We start from the raw sequence: 17,021 nt of genomic DNA, 5'->3' as shown, positions 1-17,021 counted from the left end.
GTTTTGCCATAGTTTGCTTGTCCTGCATTGCAATTCTCTGCTATTCCTGAATAAACCCATTTTTGCTAGTAAAGAACTGGCAGACTGATTGAGAGCATGCACTTGCAGGGGGGGAGAGGGTGGAGGAAAGGGAGAGAGAGAATCTTAAGCAGGCTCCATGCCCAGTGCAGAGTCCGATGTGGGGCTCGATCTCACAACCCTGAGATCATGACCTAAGCCAAAATCAAGAGTCCACACTTAACTGACTGAGCCACCCAGGTGCCCCTGGCAATTTTATTTTTAAGGGTAACAAAAACAAATACTATTCTGGAAAATCACCAAATGAAAAAGTAAGCAAAAATACAACACTAAATTGTTCCAGAAACAATGAAATCAAGGAACCTTCATTCAAAGTTCAACAAAGAGACAGAAAACAAAAAGGAACCAAAAAGGTTTTGGTGCTAAAGAATACAACGACTGAATTGAAGAATTCAACAGAGAGGGAGCTTCAACGACAGACTAGATCAAGCAGAAGAAAGAATATGAGAGCTTGAAGATAGATATTGGAAATTAGCTAATCAGAGGAGAAAAAAAGTGAAAAGAATGAAGAAGCCAGGCTACGGAACTTCTGGGACACCATCAATAAAAATAATATATGCATCATTATAGTCTCAGAAGGAAAAGGGAGGGAGAAAGGAGTGGAAAGCTTATATAAAGAAATAATGGCTGGAGGACTTCTGGGAAGGTGGTGGAATGGGAAGATCCTAAGCTCACCTTGTCCCATGCATACAACTGGATAATACCCACATCAGTGTAAATAGCCCAGAAAAATGACCCAAAGACTGGCAGAATAGACTCTCCACAGTTAAATGTAGAGAAGAGGCCACACCAAAGAGGGTAGGAAGGGTGGAGATGCAGTCAGAGCCACAAGACTGTGGAAGGGAGGAATGCCGTGGGCAAGGAGAAGGGAGAGAGACAGACACTCACTTTAGGCACCAGGAACCTGCACTAGGAAGATGAATCCCTGTAACACTGCTTTGAAAACCAGAGGGGACTAATTTTGCAAGTTCTTACAATCAGTGAGCTTAACATCTGGAACTTTAAAAATCATTGGGCTTGGCTGTGGGAGAGCTGGAGGTCAATGGAACCTGAGTCCCTACCCTTAAAGAAACAGCACGACAAATAGCCCTGTGTAGAGAAAAAGCACAGAGGCAGCAGATGGAAAAATGCCTAGAGTGTACAGAAAGGAGATTTACTTACTGGTCTCAGAGTATGTGTTGGAGCACTAGGGATCTTTTGGAGGGGCAGGAATCTTTAGGATACTTTTCCAGGAACAAAGGAGGTGGCAAGTGCCATTTACCTCCCCCATACCCGTAGCCTAGACACATGGACACCTGTAGGAATCAATGCAGTGCTAATACATTCCACTTAGCTTGCTAACAGTGCATCCCCCTCCTTCTACAGACCTGCCCCCTCCAACCCTGCAGGTCCCTTCCTGTAGCAGACCAGTGCAGACCTTGCTGGCACCATGCCCCACCACCTCTTTCTCCTGAGGACTGGTCCCCTCCAGCCCTGTGGCAGTTTTCTAAAGTGGCTCCAGGTCCCTTCCCACAAGAGACCTACACAAACCTTGCTAACGCTACGCCCCTGCCCCCTGTATTCTCCTGAAGACTGAGACCCCTCCAAAATGCCCTTGGCCAGGGCCCACCTGAAGCAAAGCCATAAACATGGCAGTGTGCAAGCAGCCCTGATAGGGACCAGCACAATTCCAAAGTGACTTTTGTCCTGGGGTAAGGGGAAGATAACCAGACACACCAGTCCTACTGAAGCCCCAGTAGTGGGCTGGGGCAGACATCGGGTTTGACTACAGGCCCTGCCCATCAATGAAAGCTTCTCAGGCGACAACACAGAGGAAGTGCTCTGTATTTTGCTGCTATTGCATCTCTGGCAAACACCGGGTCTGACTCAAATCAAGGCGGCCCCAGACTGGCCCACTTATAACACATGAACAAAACTGTGCCCCCAAAAGGCAAAGAGAGCCATTGCAGATGACTGGTCTGAAGGCAAACACTGCTCAGCCACAGCAGTAGGATGCATACAACACACATAAGAGACACCCCCGAAGTGCCACGTGAACAGGGGGACATTGCACGGCAGGGCACTACAGAACCTCTTCTTCATTAAGTCCATTACTTTCAAGAGCAGGAGAGGTAGCTGACTTTCCTAAGACACAGAAACAGAGGAAAAAAAAAAAACAGACACAGAGAGTTAGAGGAAATGAACAGACAGATGAATATATCCCAAATTAAAGAACAAGACAAAATCACAGCAAGAGAGCTAAACAAAACAGATAATACACCTGACAGAGAACTTAAAATCATCATCATAAAGATACTCATTGGACTTGAGAAAAGAGTGGAGCACCTCAGTGAGACCCTCAACAAAGAGATAGAAAACATAAAAAAGAACCAAACAGAAATGAAGAACTCAATATATGAAACTAAAAGTACATTAAATGGAATAAATAGTAGACTAGAAGGAGCAGAAGAACGGATCACTGACCTGAAGAACAGATAATGGAAAGCCATCAAGCTGAATTGGAGAGAGAGAAAAAAATGTAAACAGACTTAGGGAACTTGGTGACATCATCAGTGTTATAACATTCACATTATAGAGATTCTGGAAGGAGAGGAGAGAGAAAAGGGGCAGAAAATTTATTTGAAGAAATAACAGCCAAATTGAGGAAGGAAACAGAAATCCAGATCCAAGAGGTGTAGAGAGCCCCCAACAAAATCAACCCAAGGAGGTCCACATCAAGACACACAGTAATTAAAATGGCAAAAAGTAGAATTTTAATTTTATGCCATTTGGGTTTACAGAAGATTTCACAAGAATGCTCTATTTTTGGATAGCGGACAAAACCTGTATATATACAATGGAATATTATTTAGCAATGAGAAAGAAGGTCATCTACCATTTGTGACAACATGGTTGGATCTTGAGGGCGTTATGCTAACTGAACTAATTTAGACAAAGAAAGGCAAATATGGTATCATTTATACGTGAAGTCTAAATCACCCAAACTCATAGAAACAGAATACTTGTGGTTACTAGGATGTGAGGGAGGCTGGGGAAATGGGGAGATTGGTCAAAGGGTACAAACTTCCAATAAGATGATTAACAATTTTAATTTTGGTTATCTAATGTATAGTACGGTAATTATAGTTAACAAAACTGTATTATATACTTTAAATTTGCTAACTGACTAGATCTTAAATGTTCTCACCGTTAAAAAAAATGGTATTTGTGTGACATGATGGAGGTGCTAGCTAACACTATTGTGGTAATCATTTTGCAATACATTAAGTGTATCAAATCAACACATTGTATACCTTAAGCTTATACAGTGTGATATGTCAATTATATCTCAATAAAGTGGTAGAAAATTCTTTAGGAAATATTACAAAAGAAAAAAATAAAAATTTAAAAGGAGGCATTGACATCTGTAAAACTTAAATTATACAGAAAGTTCAATGTATTACCATATGTTTTAATATTTAAACCTTTGATGAAATACAAGATACGGGGAAAATATAAATTATCAAAGAAACTACTACTCCTCTACTACCCAAGAATAATAGCTGGAGTGTGTTAAGTTATTGGGTGCTTAGGTGTTCTAGATACCAACTGCATACATGGTGCTGTGTTAATTTGTCTTTTCTAATTTAGTCTTCACAATAAATTAGAAATTGGAACTAGTATTATGCTATTTTACAAATGAAAAAATTGAGGCTCAGGTAGATTAGGCAATTTGCCCACAGTCACATAGACAGTAAGCATGAATCTAAAAAGTTATCAAAGGGCACCTGGCTGGCTCAGATGGTTAAGCGTCTGCCTTCGGCTCAGGTCATGATCCCAGGGTCCTGGGATCGAGCCCCACATTGGGCTCCTGGCTCAGCCGGGAGCCTGCTTCTTCCTCTCCCTCTGCCTCTCTCCCTACTCATGCTTTCTCTCTCTCTCTCTCTCTGTATCTCTGTGTCTCAAATGAATAAATAAAATCTTTAAAATAAATAAATAAATAAATAAATAAATAAAAAGTTATCAAAAATTAACTCCCCTAGGATTCCAGGACCAGAAGATTGTACTAGTATTTTCTTTTAAACTTTCTAATCCCCTGCCCCCAAATAAATAATGGAAAGTTACAGGAGGAAAAAAACCATAAAAACAAATGGAAAACCACCTAATTCACTTTATTTAGCATAAATTGGATACCAAAATCTGATATAGGTATCACACATTTAACAAAAACAAAACTAAACTATAGACCACTATTTCCCAATCTGTTTTCCACATCAAAGCTATCACTATTGAAATGTACCAAAATCTTTTTCTGATAATAACCCTTGAAAAATCTAGTAATAAAGCATGCTTCCTCAACATAATAAGGATTATCTATCTTAAGCCAATAGTCAATATAATCCTTAATATAAATTTTAGAGACATTTGCACTGAAATCAGAAACAAAACATACATGCCCACTCTCATCACTATACCACTGGGTGTGAAAATCTAATTAAAATAAATAGAACGTGAAATAAAATCAACAGAAAATAGATCACAAAATATTTGCAGACAAATTTCTTCATGAAAAACCCAAGACTCAAAAAAATAAATTTTATAAATAATACAATAATTCAGCAATACAACTGGACTCAAACATTTTGAGACCATAATTACTGGTTAAAGAAATAGTAGAAAACATGGATTTAATTCACAATTTAAAAGAAGCAAATCATGTAAAAATCTGTGTAATTAACATTTACTAAGCATTTCTTATATGCCAGGCAGTTTTTAATTTTGGAGTACAGAAGTGAACCAACTAGACTAAGTTGCCTACATTCATGAAATACAAGTGTGAAACTTAACATAGAGGCAGCTACATAGGTTGTGTAGAGAATCATACCTGATGACTTGAATAAAAAGATATACAACATTTTTGAATGAAAATATGAAATACTGAAAACATGTCAATTTTTACAAAATTCAACAACTAAAACAGAATTTCAATCATTTTGGCTAAAATTACATTATAGTTGTTGAACACTTGCAAAGTGATGTAATTTACCTGGGGGAAAAAATGAAAAGAAAAACAGAACAGAAAGGAACTACTTAAGAAGACTTTGGAAAAAAAAAACCAAAACAAAACAGGATATACCACCAGACAGCAGAACATTATCATATAAAAGTATGTAATTAAAAATCACAATAATTAAATCTTTACAGTTTTGTCACAAAAACAGAGGCTAATAATGGACCAGAATAGGTAGCTAGAAACAAACTGGCAAATTTAAGAATTAAACCCAAGATTAAAAAAAAGTGTCACTTAAAAATCTCATCTCATATGATACATCAAAATAATTAGGGATGGATTAAATAGTTATGTGAAAAAGAAGACAGACCACACAAACCAGAAGGAAATACAAGTATATATTTGACTTTTGGATGGAAATTATATCAATAAAAAAACAGATCACAAAAGAAAAAGTTGGACTAGTTAAACCTGACAAAATTGTGCACATCAAAAACCATTATAAGCACAGTTAAAAATCAAGTCAGAAATGTGGAAAATCCACCATAACTACAACTAAACAATGGTTAGCATCTGTACTACAAAAGGTGCTTGTAGAAATAAGGAAAGACTAATAGTTCAATAGAAAAATTTGCAAAGACTACTGACAATTTATAGAAGAGTAAATATAAAACAATGATAAATATGTGAAAAAAAATCATACCAGTAAATCAAAGAAAACTAAAATATTTTTTGCTGAATTAGAAATTAATTATATGCAACTGATGAATCACTAAATTCAATCTCTGAAACTGATAATACTATGTTAACTGAATTTAAATAAAAAATTTAAAACAAGAAAATATTTAAAAGCTCAAGAATAATGAATGCTGAGAAGGTCCAATGCGACAGAAACTTTCAGAAACTGCTGATGGAGTATAGATTGGTATGCTCTTTTTGGAAAGTAACTGGGCACTGTGTATCAGGATTTTCAACATGTTCATAACCATTGAACAGGTATTCCATTTCTAGAAATAGTCAGAAATGTTTACAGAGTGATATATCAATATAACAGTAAAAATGTTATAAAATCCAAAAGTGCTGAAATAATCTAAATGCCCAACAGAAAGGGAATGGCTGGGTAAAATCAAAGTACATCTAAATGATTAAATTTTATATAGCAATTAAAAATACCATTTACAATATTTTAAGAAGTACAAAAATATTAATATAATGCTAAACAGATGGGAGGAAAAGATGGCGGAGGAGTAGGGGACCCTATTCCAACCGGTCCCCTGAACTGAGCTGTGTATCTACCAGAGCAGTCTGAACACCCACGAAATCAGTCTGAGATGTAAGAAAATATATCTGGATCTCTACAAACAGAATATGGCAAGCAGTTGGTGTCAAGGTACGAAGTAGGGAGGTGTGATTCCGTGGGCATATATCGGAGGATAAATGAAAGGGGGAGGGAGCTGAGCCATCGGGATACTACACCGCCAGTGAGCGATGGCCTCCTGCACTGGGGACCGGGCACAGGCTCGCAGATGGGTAGCGACGGGGAAAGGACTTTAGGGCAGCCCCCTGGACTGAAACCAGAGCGGCTGGGCCACGTGTGTGAACTGGGGGCAGCTGGCGGTTTTATAAGCACAAAGGGCAGAAATGTGCCCTGACCTGGAGGCAAGGACTGGGAGCGCTGCTGAGGGGCACACAACCCAGGACGCTGCAGTTTTTTAGCAGCACAGAGAGAAACGGAGAGGATGTAGACTGGAGAGCTCACTGAAGAACAGACTGCGATCTCTCTGCTCTGAGGCAGAGGGTTGGAAGCCATCTCTTCTGCTCTGACTCTCGGAAGAGACGCGGAAAGCCTCCAGGGAAAGCCACAAGAAAAAAAAAGCCCCCCAAAACCGATTTTCACTGAGCCCATCCCCCCGCAAAGGGAGCAGGGCAATTCTGCCCAAACAGGGTTGCCTGAGTAACAGCGCAGCAGGCCCCCCCCCAGAAGGCTGGGAGAACAAGAGGCCAACAACCCTAAGGTCCCTATGAACAGGTGCATCTTGCTTGGGTTGTGGTAATTTGGACACTGTACATTCCCTCAACCACCCCTCAACAAAATGACTAGGAGGAGGAACCCCCAAAACAGGAAAGACTCAGAGACTGTGACTTCTGCCACAGATTTATAAATGGATACAGATATAACCAAGATGCTGGAAATGGACTTCAGGGTAACAGTTATGAAGACGATGGCTAGAATGGAGAAATCGATTAATGGCAGAAATGAAAGCTGAACTGGCAGAACTTAAAAATGCTATCAATGAGATCCAATCTAATCTAGATACTCTAACAGCTAGGGTAAACAAGGCAGAAGAACGAATTAGTGATCCAGAAGACAAATTGATAGAAAAGAAGGAAAAAGGAGGCCTGGGAGAAACAGCTTAAAATCCATGAAAACAGAATTAGAGAAATAAGTGATGCCATGAAACGTTCCAATGTCAGAATTATTTGGATCCCTGGGGGAGTGGAGAGAGAGACAGGACGAGATGATATAGCTGAGCAAATCGTAGCTGAGAACTTCCCTAATCTAGGGAATGAAACAAGCATTCGTGTCCTAGAGGCAGAGAGGACCCCTCTCGAGATCAAGGAAAACAGACCAATGCCCTGGCATGTAATAGTAAAACTTGCAAATCTTAGAACCAAGGAAACCATCTTAAGGGCAGGTAGGGGGAAGAGATTCCTTAGATACAGAGGGAGGAACATCAGAATAACATCAGACCTATCCACAGAGACCTGGTAAGCCAGAAAGGGCTGGCAAGACATATTCAGGGTACTAATTGAGAAGAACATGCAGCCAAGAATACTTTATCTGGCAAAGCTGTCATTCAGAATGGATGGAGAGATGCAGAGCTTCCAAGACCGGCAGAAACTGAAAGAATGTGTGACCGCTAAGCCAGCCCTGCAAGAAATATTAAGGGGGTTTCTATTAAAGGAAAAAAGACCCCAAGAGTGATACAGAATAGAAATTTAGAGAGACAATCTATAGAAACAAGGACTTCACAGGCAACATGATGACAATACATATCTTTCAATAATCACTCTAAACATGAACAGCCTAAATGCCCTCGTAAAATGGCACAGGGTTGCAGACTGGATAAAAAGACAGGACCTATCCATATGCTGCCTATAAGAGACTCATTTTGAACCTAAAGATATATCCAGACTGGAAGTGAAGGGATGGAGATCCATCTTCCATGCCAATAGACCTCAAAAGAAAGCTGGGGTAGGAATTCTTACATCAGACAAATTAGATTTTTTTTTTTTTTTAAAGATTTTATTTATTTATTTGAGAGAGAGAGAATGAGAGACAGAGAGCATGAGAGGGAGGAGGGTCAGAGGGAGAAGCAGACTCCCTGCCGAGCAGGGAGCCCGATGCGGGACTTGATCCCGGGACTCCAGGATCATGACCTGAGCCGAAGGCCGTCGCTTAACCAACTGAGCCACCCAGGCGTCCCCAGACAAATTAGATTTTAAGCTAAAGACTGTAGTTAGAGACACAGAAGGACACTATATCATCTTAAAGGGTCTATCCAACAAGAAGATCTAACAATTGTAAATATCTACGCCCCCAACATGGGAGCAGCCAAATACATAAGCCAACTGTTAACCAAAATAGGCATATTGACAATAATACATTAATTGTAGGAGACCTCAATACTCCACTCTCAGCAACAGACAGATCATCCAAGCAGAAAATCAACAAAGAAACAAGAGGTTTGAATGACGCGCTGGACCAAATGGACCTCATAGATATATACAGAACATTCTACCCTAAAACAACAGAATACTCATTCTTCTCGAGCGCACATGGAACTTTCTCCAGAATAGAACACATACTGGGTCACAAATCAGGTCTCAACCAATACCAAAAGACTGAGATTATTCCCTGCATATTCTCAGACCATAATGCTTTAAAACTGGAACTCAATCCCCAAAAAAAATTTGGAAGAAATTCAAACACTTGGAAGCTAAAGACCACTCTGCTCAAGAATGTTTGGGTCAACCAGGAAATCAAAGAAGAACTTAAACAATTCATGGAAACCAACGAAAACAAAAACACATCGGTCCAAAATCTATGGGATACCGCAAAGGCGGTCCTAAGGGGAAAATACGTAGCCATCCAAGCCTCACTTAAAAAAATAGAAAAATCCCAAATTCACCAAGCAACTTTACACCTTAAAGAACTGGAGAAAAAGCAACAAACAATGCCTAAGCCATGCATTAGAAGAGAAATAATTAAGATTAGAGCAGAGATCAATGAATTAGAAACCAGAAACACAGTAGATGAGATCAACAAAACTAAAAGCTGGTTCTTTGAAGGAATTAATAAGACCGATAAACCACTGGCCAGACTTATCCAAAACAAAAGAGAAAGGACCCAAACTAATAAAATTATGAATGAAAGGGGAGAGACCACGACTAACACCAAGGAAATAGAAACAATTACTAGAAATTATTATCAACAACTATATGCCAATAAATTAAGCAACTTGGAAGAAACGGATGCCTTCCTGGAAACCTATAAACTACCAAGACTGAAACAGGAAGAAACCTGAATAGGCCAGTAACCAGGAACGAGATTGAAGCAGTGATCAAAAACCTCCCAAAAAAACAAGAGTCCAGGGCCTGATGGATTCCCTGGAGAATTCTACTGAACATTCAAAGAAGAAATAATACCTATTCTCCTGAAGCTGTTTCAAAAAACAGAAGCAGAAGGAAAGCTTCCAGACTCATTCTATGAGGCCAGCATTACCTTAATCCCCAAACCAGGCAAAGACCCCATCAAAAAGGAGAATTTCAGACCGATATCCCTGATGAATGTGGATTCCAAAATTCTCAACAAAATCCTAGCTAATAGAATCCAACAATACATTAAAAGGATCATCCACCACAACCAAGTGGGATTTATCCCTGGGATGCAAGGGTGGTTCAACATTTGCAAATTAATCAATGTAATAGAACACATTAATAAGAGGAGAGAGAAGAACCATATGGTCCACTCAATTAATGCAGAAAAAGTATTTGACAAAATACAGCATCCTTTCTTGATTAAAACTCTTCAGAGTATAGGGATAGAGGGAACATTCCTCAATTTCATAAAATCCATCTATGAAAAACCCACACTGAATATCCTCAATGGGGAAAGCTGAGAGCCTTTCCCTTAAGATCAGGAACACAACAAGGATGCCCACTCTCACCACTATTGTTCAACATAGTACTAGAAGTCCTAGCAACAGCAATCAGACAACAAAAAGAAATAAAAGGTATTCAAATTGGCAAAGAAGTCAAACCCTCTCTCTTCACAGATGATACTTTTTGTGGAAAATCTGAAAGACTCCACCCCCAAATTACTAGAACTCATACAGCAATTCAGTAACGTGGCAGGATACAAAAATCAATGCACAGAAATCAGTTGCTTTCTTATACACTAACAATGCAACTGGAGAAAGAAATTAGAGAATCGATTCCATTTACAATAGCACCAAAATCCGTAAGATACCTCGGAATAAACCTAACCAAAGAGGTAAAGGATCTACATTCTAGGAACTACAGAACACTCATGAAAGAAATTGAAGGAGACACAAAAAGATGGAAAAACATTCCATGCTCATGGATCGGAAGAATAAACATTGTTAAAATGTCCTTGCTGCCCAGAGCAATGTATACCTTCAATGTCATCCTGATCAAAATTCCAATGACATTTTTCCAAGTGCTGAAACAAACAATCCTAAAATTTGTATGGAATCAGAAAAGACCCTGAATTGCCAAGGAAATGTTGAAAAAGAAAAACAAAGCTGGGGCATCACGTTGCCTGATTTCAAGCTATATTACAATGCCATGATCACCAAGACAGCATGGTACCGACACAAAAACAGACACAGAGACCAATGGAACAGAATAGAGAGCCCAGATATGGACCCTTAACTCTATGGTCAAATAATCTTTGACAAAGCAGCAAAAAATATGCAATGGAAAAAAGACAGTCTCTTCAATAAATGGTGCTGGGAAAATTGGGCAGCCACATGCAGAAGAATGAAACTCGACCATTCTCTAACACCATACACAAAGATAAACTCAAAATGGATGAAAGACCTCAGGGTGAGACAGGAATCCATCAAAATCCTAGAGGAGAACATAGGCAGTAACCTCTTCGACATCGGCCACCACAACTTCTTTCATGATACATCTCCAAAGGCAAGGGAAACAAAAGTGAAAATGAACTTTTGGGACTTCATCAAGATAAAAAGCTTCTGCACAGCCAAGGAAACAGTCAACAAAACAAAGAGGTAACCCATAGAATGGGAGAAGATATCTGCAAATGACACTATAGACAAAGGGCTGATATCCAAGATCTATAAAGAACTTCTCAAACTCAACACCCAAAAAACAAATAATCAAGTCAAAAAATGGGCAGAAGACATGAACAGACACTTCTCCAAAGACAACATACAAATGGCTAACAGGCACATGAAAAAGTGTTCATCATCATTAGCCATCAGGGAAATTCAAATCAAAACCACACTGAGATACCACCTTACACCAGTTAGAATGGCAAAAATTGCCAAGGCAAGAAACAACCAATGTTGAAGAGATTGTGGAGAAAGGGAAACCCACTTACACTGTTGGTGGGAATGCAAGTTGGTACAGCCACTTTGGAAAACAGTGTGGAGGTTCCTCAAAAAATTAAAAATAGAGCTACCCTATGACCCAGCAATTGCACTCCTGGGTATTTACCGCAAAGACACAGATGTAGTGAAAAGAAGGGCCATATGCACCCCAATGTTCATAGCAGCAACGTCTGCAGTAGCCAAACTATGGAAAGAGCTGAGATGCCCTTCAACGGACGAATGGATAAAGAAGATGTGGTCCATATATACAATGGAGTATTACTCAGCCATCAGAAAGGATGAATACCCAACTTTTATATCAACATGGATGGGACTGGAGGGGATTATGCTAAGTGAATTAAGTCAAGCAGAGAAAGTCAATTATCATATGGTTTCACCTATTTGTGGAACATAAGGAATAGCATGGAGGACATTAGGAGAAGGAAGGGAAAAATGAAGAGGGGGAAATCGGAGGGGGAGTTGAACCATGAGAGACTATGGACTCCGGGAAACAAATTGAGGGTTTTAGAGGGGAGGGGTGCAGGTGGATGGGTTAGCCAGGTGATGGGTATTAAGGAGGGCATGTACTGCATGGAGCACTGGGTGTTACATGAAAACAATGAATCATGGAACACTACATCAAAAATAATGATCTACTGTATGGTGACGAATGTAACATAATAAAATAAATTAAATTAAAAAAATATATAATGCTAAATAGGGAAAAAGATAAAAACTAGGGAAAATACTTAAAAATGTTACTATTTTTGGGGCGCCTGGGTGGCTCAGTCATTACACACCTGCCTTCAGCTCAGGTCATGATCCCAGGGTCCTGGGATTGAGCCCCGCATCGGGCTCCCTGCTCCGCGGGAAGCCTGCTTCTCCCTCTCCCACTCCCCCTGCTTGTGTTCCCTCTCTCGCTGTGTCTCTCTGTCAAATAAATAAAATCTTAAAAAAAAAAAAGTTACTATTTTTTATTATTTATTAAAAATGTTACTATCTCTTAGTAACCGAGTTATTCTTATGCTTTTCTTCAATTCCAAAAATTTTTTATAATAAAAATATATTGGTTATTTTTAGGGGGGAACCTCTTAAAAATTAGGTTTTATCTACTTAGGAAGTCAGACATCATAATCCATCACATGTAAAACTGGCTGACTCGGTTAAAATTTAACAAGAATGGTTTTACAGTGTATTTATCACATGGGAAACAAAATACCTGAATTTTATGGAATCTTAGCTTTAAGTATAGGAGATGTTGGTCTAGTAAGGCCATCTTCCTACTGTAAGTCACTTAAAAAAGTCACTTAGGGGCTGAAGTAATGCAGCCTATTATTTCTGCAATTTCAGTACACATAGTCAGCATGGCTTATCATGGTGCCTGGCAGTATGCTGCATTAAAATGCATTTTTTCTAGTATTATGTTAAGTAACAAATACAACCTAACCTATCATAATAATGGTAACATTCTGACAGCAGTTTTAATCTATACTATGGTATGTTATCCCTGGAGAATTAATTATTAGAACAGCATACAGATCTTCCCTCACTTATGATGGGGTTATGTCCCAATAAACCCACTGTAAATTGAAAGTATCAGTAAGTTGAAAATGCATTTAGTACACCTAACCTACTTAACATCATAGCTTAGCCTAGCCTACCTTAAATAAGCTGAGAACATGTATATTAGGCTAAGTTGGGCAAAATCATCTAACACAAAGCCTATTTTATATAAAATATTGAATACATGTAATTTGTTGACTACTATACCGACAGTGACAAACAGAATGGTTTGAAGTATACTAGCTGTTTACTCACATGGTCACATGGCTGCCTGGGAGTGTATGAGAGAGAATTGTACAGCAGTGTATTGCTAGGCAGGGTGAAAAGAGATAAAAATTCAAAATTTGAGGGCGCCTGGGTGGCTCAGTTGGTTAAGCGACTGCCTTCGGCTCAGGTCATGATCCTGGAGTCCTGGGATCGAGTCCCGCATCGGGCTCCCTGCTCAGCAGGGAGTCTGCTTCTCCCTCTGACCCTCCCCGCCTCATGCTCTATCTCATTCTCTCTCTCAAATAAATAAAATCTTAAAAAAAAAAAAGCCAAAAAAAAAATAATTCAAAATTTGAAGTACAGTTTCTACTGAATACATATCTCTTTTGCACCATCTTAAAATAAAAAAATCCCAAGTCAAACCATTATGAGTTGGGGACTGTCAGTATAAAGCTGGCCAAAACCTGCATTATTCTATCTTATGAAAAAATATGATCTTGAAAAGTACAGTTTCAATAATAAATAATTTCACTATAAAAGTATCCACAGAGTAGTCATCTTACATTACCAATTCGAAGCATTAATGTTTTTGGAGAAAAACTGCTAACTCATGTACTTTTTTTTTCCACCTGAAGATTTACTTAAACATTTAAGAAACACTAATTTGTGGAGCTGGGGGTGACTTCTTCCTTTTATTGTGTAAATGCTCCCAAGACAATAACTAATTTAAACATATAAGCTAATAATTTAAATCAGGTAACATCCCTACCATGATCTTGTTTAATTGATAAAACTGTTCTGTTTCTTCAATACTGGCTTTATTTTATTTATTTTTTAAAATATTCTATTTATTTATGAGAGAGAGAGAGAGAGATGGCAGGAGCGGGAGGAGGGGCAGAGGGAGACGAGAAGCAGATTCCCTGCTAAGCAGGGAGCCCAACGCGCGGATGGGGCTTGATCCCAGGACCCTGGGATCATGACCTGACCTGAAGGCAGACACCTTACCAGACACCCTTGAATATTGGCTTTAAAACTTCGGTGAAGTGTCATAAACCACTTTTAAGATAGTAACAAAATAAAAGCATTTTTTCTTGTCTTTAGACATATCCTATGAAGCCTTTATTGAATATGCAGATACCTGTTTGTCCAACAGAATGATGGTGAGTGTGAGAATGCCCATGTGTACATGGTGTGTTAGTGTGTGAATGTGTGGTCAAAAGAAATGTTATATTTGGGTAAGAATTAAAAAGATCATTAGAGGTTGGTTGCACTAAGTAATGTACAGAATCGCTGAATCACTTTATCATACACCTGAAACAAATATAACACTATGTTAACTATACTGGAATTAAAATAAATAAATAGCATCTCTCCTACAAAAAAAAAAAAAAAAAAACCTCATTAACTTACTTTTTAAAATGACCACTAGTTTACAGTTTCAAATACTTAAAAATACTCTAGGAATAAAAAAAATGAACCACACCTTTAATGAGCACCTTATCCTTGCAATTAGTTACTGTAATGTATGGAAGTACTGAGACAGAAAATACAATTTGTAGTAACAGTGGGATTAAGTTTCAGGTACTTACTGAGACTCAACTTGCTGTTTAATTTCTTGCCATTCCCCATATGGGTTTGACTTTTTATGAGCTTTGGATTTTTCTTCATTTGGACCTGATGAATTTTGGTCTTGGATATTTTTTTCTTTCTGTGTTTCTGGTTCAATTCCTTTATCACTATTTTTATTTTTTTCCTGAAATGTCAAAGTCAAGAAATAACATACTTCAAGCAAAACTACAAGGACACAATTTAACATAATCTTATTGATTTATAAATAATAATACATTAACTCAACATTTTTAATTGCACATAACACAAAAAATATACATAAAAGAATTTTAATGCTTGATTAAGTTTTTTATTATGTCAAATGTTAAGATACCATGGGCCAAGGCTGGTTTTTAAAATAATCTAATATGAGGGGCGCCTGGGTGGCTCAGTCGTTAAGCGTCTTGCCTTCGGCTCAGGTCATGATCCCAGGGTCGTGGGATCGAGCCCCGCATCGGGCTCCCTGCTCTGCAGGAAGCTTGCTTCTCCCTCTCCCACTCCCCTTGCTTGTGTTCCCTCTCTCACTGTGTCTCTCTCTGTTAAATAAATAAATAAAAAATCTTAAAAAAAAAAAAACCCTAATATTATTCTATTAATATTCTACAATTTTTAAAATATTTATTTATCTGACACAGAAAGAGCACAAGCAGGTGGAGTAGCAGGCAGAGGGAGAGGAAGAAGCAGGCTTCCTGCTGAGCAGGGAGCCCGATGTGGGGCTCGATCCTAGGACCCTGGGATCATGACCTGAGCCAAAAGCAGATGCTTAACCGACTGTGTCACCCAGGCACCCCAATGTTCTACAATTAAGACATAAACTGGCCTTTTTTATCCTCTCTTCTCCTCTTTTCTGCCTTCTCTCCTTACTTATATATCCAATAGTGATCTCCCCTTATACTGTGTCTTTTCTGAATTTAATGCCACGTCATTAGACCCTAATACACTATCTACTTAAAGAATTCCCTCAATCTATCAGTCTTAACTGAACTCTGCCTTCACATCGAGGTGACCGCCAAAGCCTCAATGGAATATGTAACTGGTAACTATGTGAAATGAGAAAAAGACACACCCTTGATGTAGAAGCAAGTCCCATGATGCCCTTGGCTAGAGCTAGAATTTTTATGGCACCCCTTCATCTGGGAAAACAAAGCTCTATCATCCAGTTAAGCAAATAAACCATACACTAGATTTCAGTCTATTTGCAAAATGCACAACCGTGGGTGGCAGTCCTAGGACACTGTTCTGTCTGTAATTCTTTGAATGGATATTAACTCATTGCCTCATACTGTTCCATCATAAAACTAGGAGGCAGTATCCACTTTCTCTTAGCATTCTGGACTATTTCCAGGCTGTGACTTTTTTTTAAAGAAAAGATTTTTGTTGTGATTATAATGTATGTTTTGATTCTAATGCAATGTACTAAATGCCTCCTCCTCTGAGGTTCATACCACCTCTATACAGTTCTCTCCCATGCTTCCTTACACCATAATGACTTTTGGCCACTACTCCATATTCACTGATGACTTTAACCATGTTCTTTCTATTCAAACTCATCATCCTGGACCTTAAAAATTCCCTAGCCTGTTCTGTGAGCTTCACAATCAAGGACTTTGGCCTTCAACTATATTTCAGCCACTTAATGTTATATAAGATATTTTCCCTCACATATAGCACATAGTAGTATTCAAATACTAAATCCTTACATCAATGTACTTTTTAATTTGAACTGTATCATCACTCAAAAATGACCTACCTGTAAATTTTAGAACTCCAAAAGCACCCCACCTTTAACCACAGTTAAGTTTTTCTTCTGGCTTTCTGGCTTCCTTACTTCTAATATACCTCCTGTCCAACCTTGTTACCATCTCTAATGCCTTAACTTCTCCTTGTGCTCGGAGTTTGTTGACCTTGTCTAGATTTTACATCATTACAGAGCT

The 17,021-nt window shown here is 38.7% G+C and overlaps 1 protein-coding gene across 5 annotated transcripts in view; it reads right to left on the bottom strand.

The window, feature by feature from the left end:
* WBP4 (WW domain binding protein 4) overlaps positions 1-17,021 on the bottom strand; it is a 63,416-nt gene that overhangs the window by 25,320 nt on the left and 21,075 nt on the right. For all 5 annotated transcript variants that reach the window (XM_078070298.1, XM_036119343.2, XM_078070300.1 and 2 more), the window contains exon 9: positions 15,069-15,232. In XM_078070298.1, coding sequence (XP_077926424.1) covers positions 15,069-15,232 — 164 coding nt within the window. The remainder of the gene's footprint in view (positions 1-15,068; positions 15,233-17,021) is intronic.

This window comes from Halichoerus grypus, chromosome 4 (assembly GCF_964656455.1).
Source record: "Halichoerus grypus chromosome 4, mHalGry1.hap1.1, whole genome shotgun sequence".
NCBI classification, from domain to species: Eukaryota; Metazoa; Chordata; class Mammalia; order Carnivora; family Phocidae; genus Halichoerus; species Halichoerus grypus.
The sequence above is the reverse complement of the archived record's forward strand: the minus strand, read 5'-3'. Positions and strand labels throughout refer to the sequence as shown.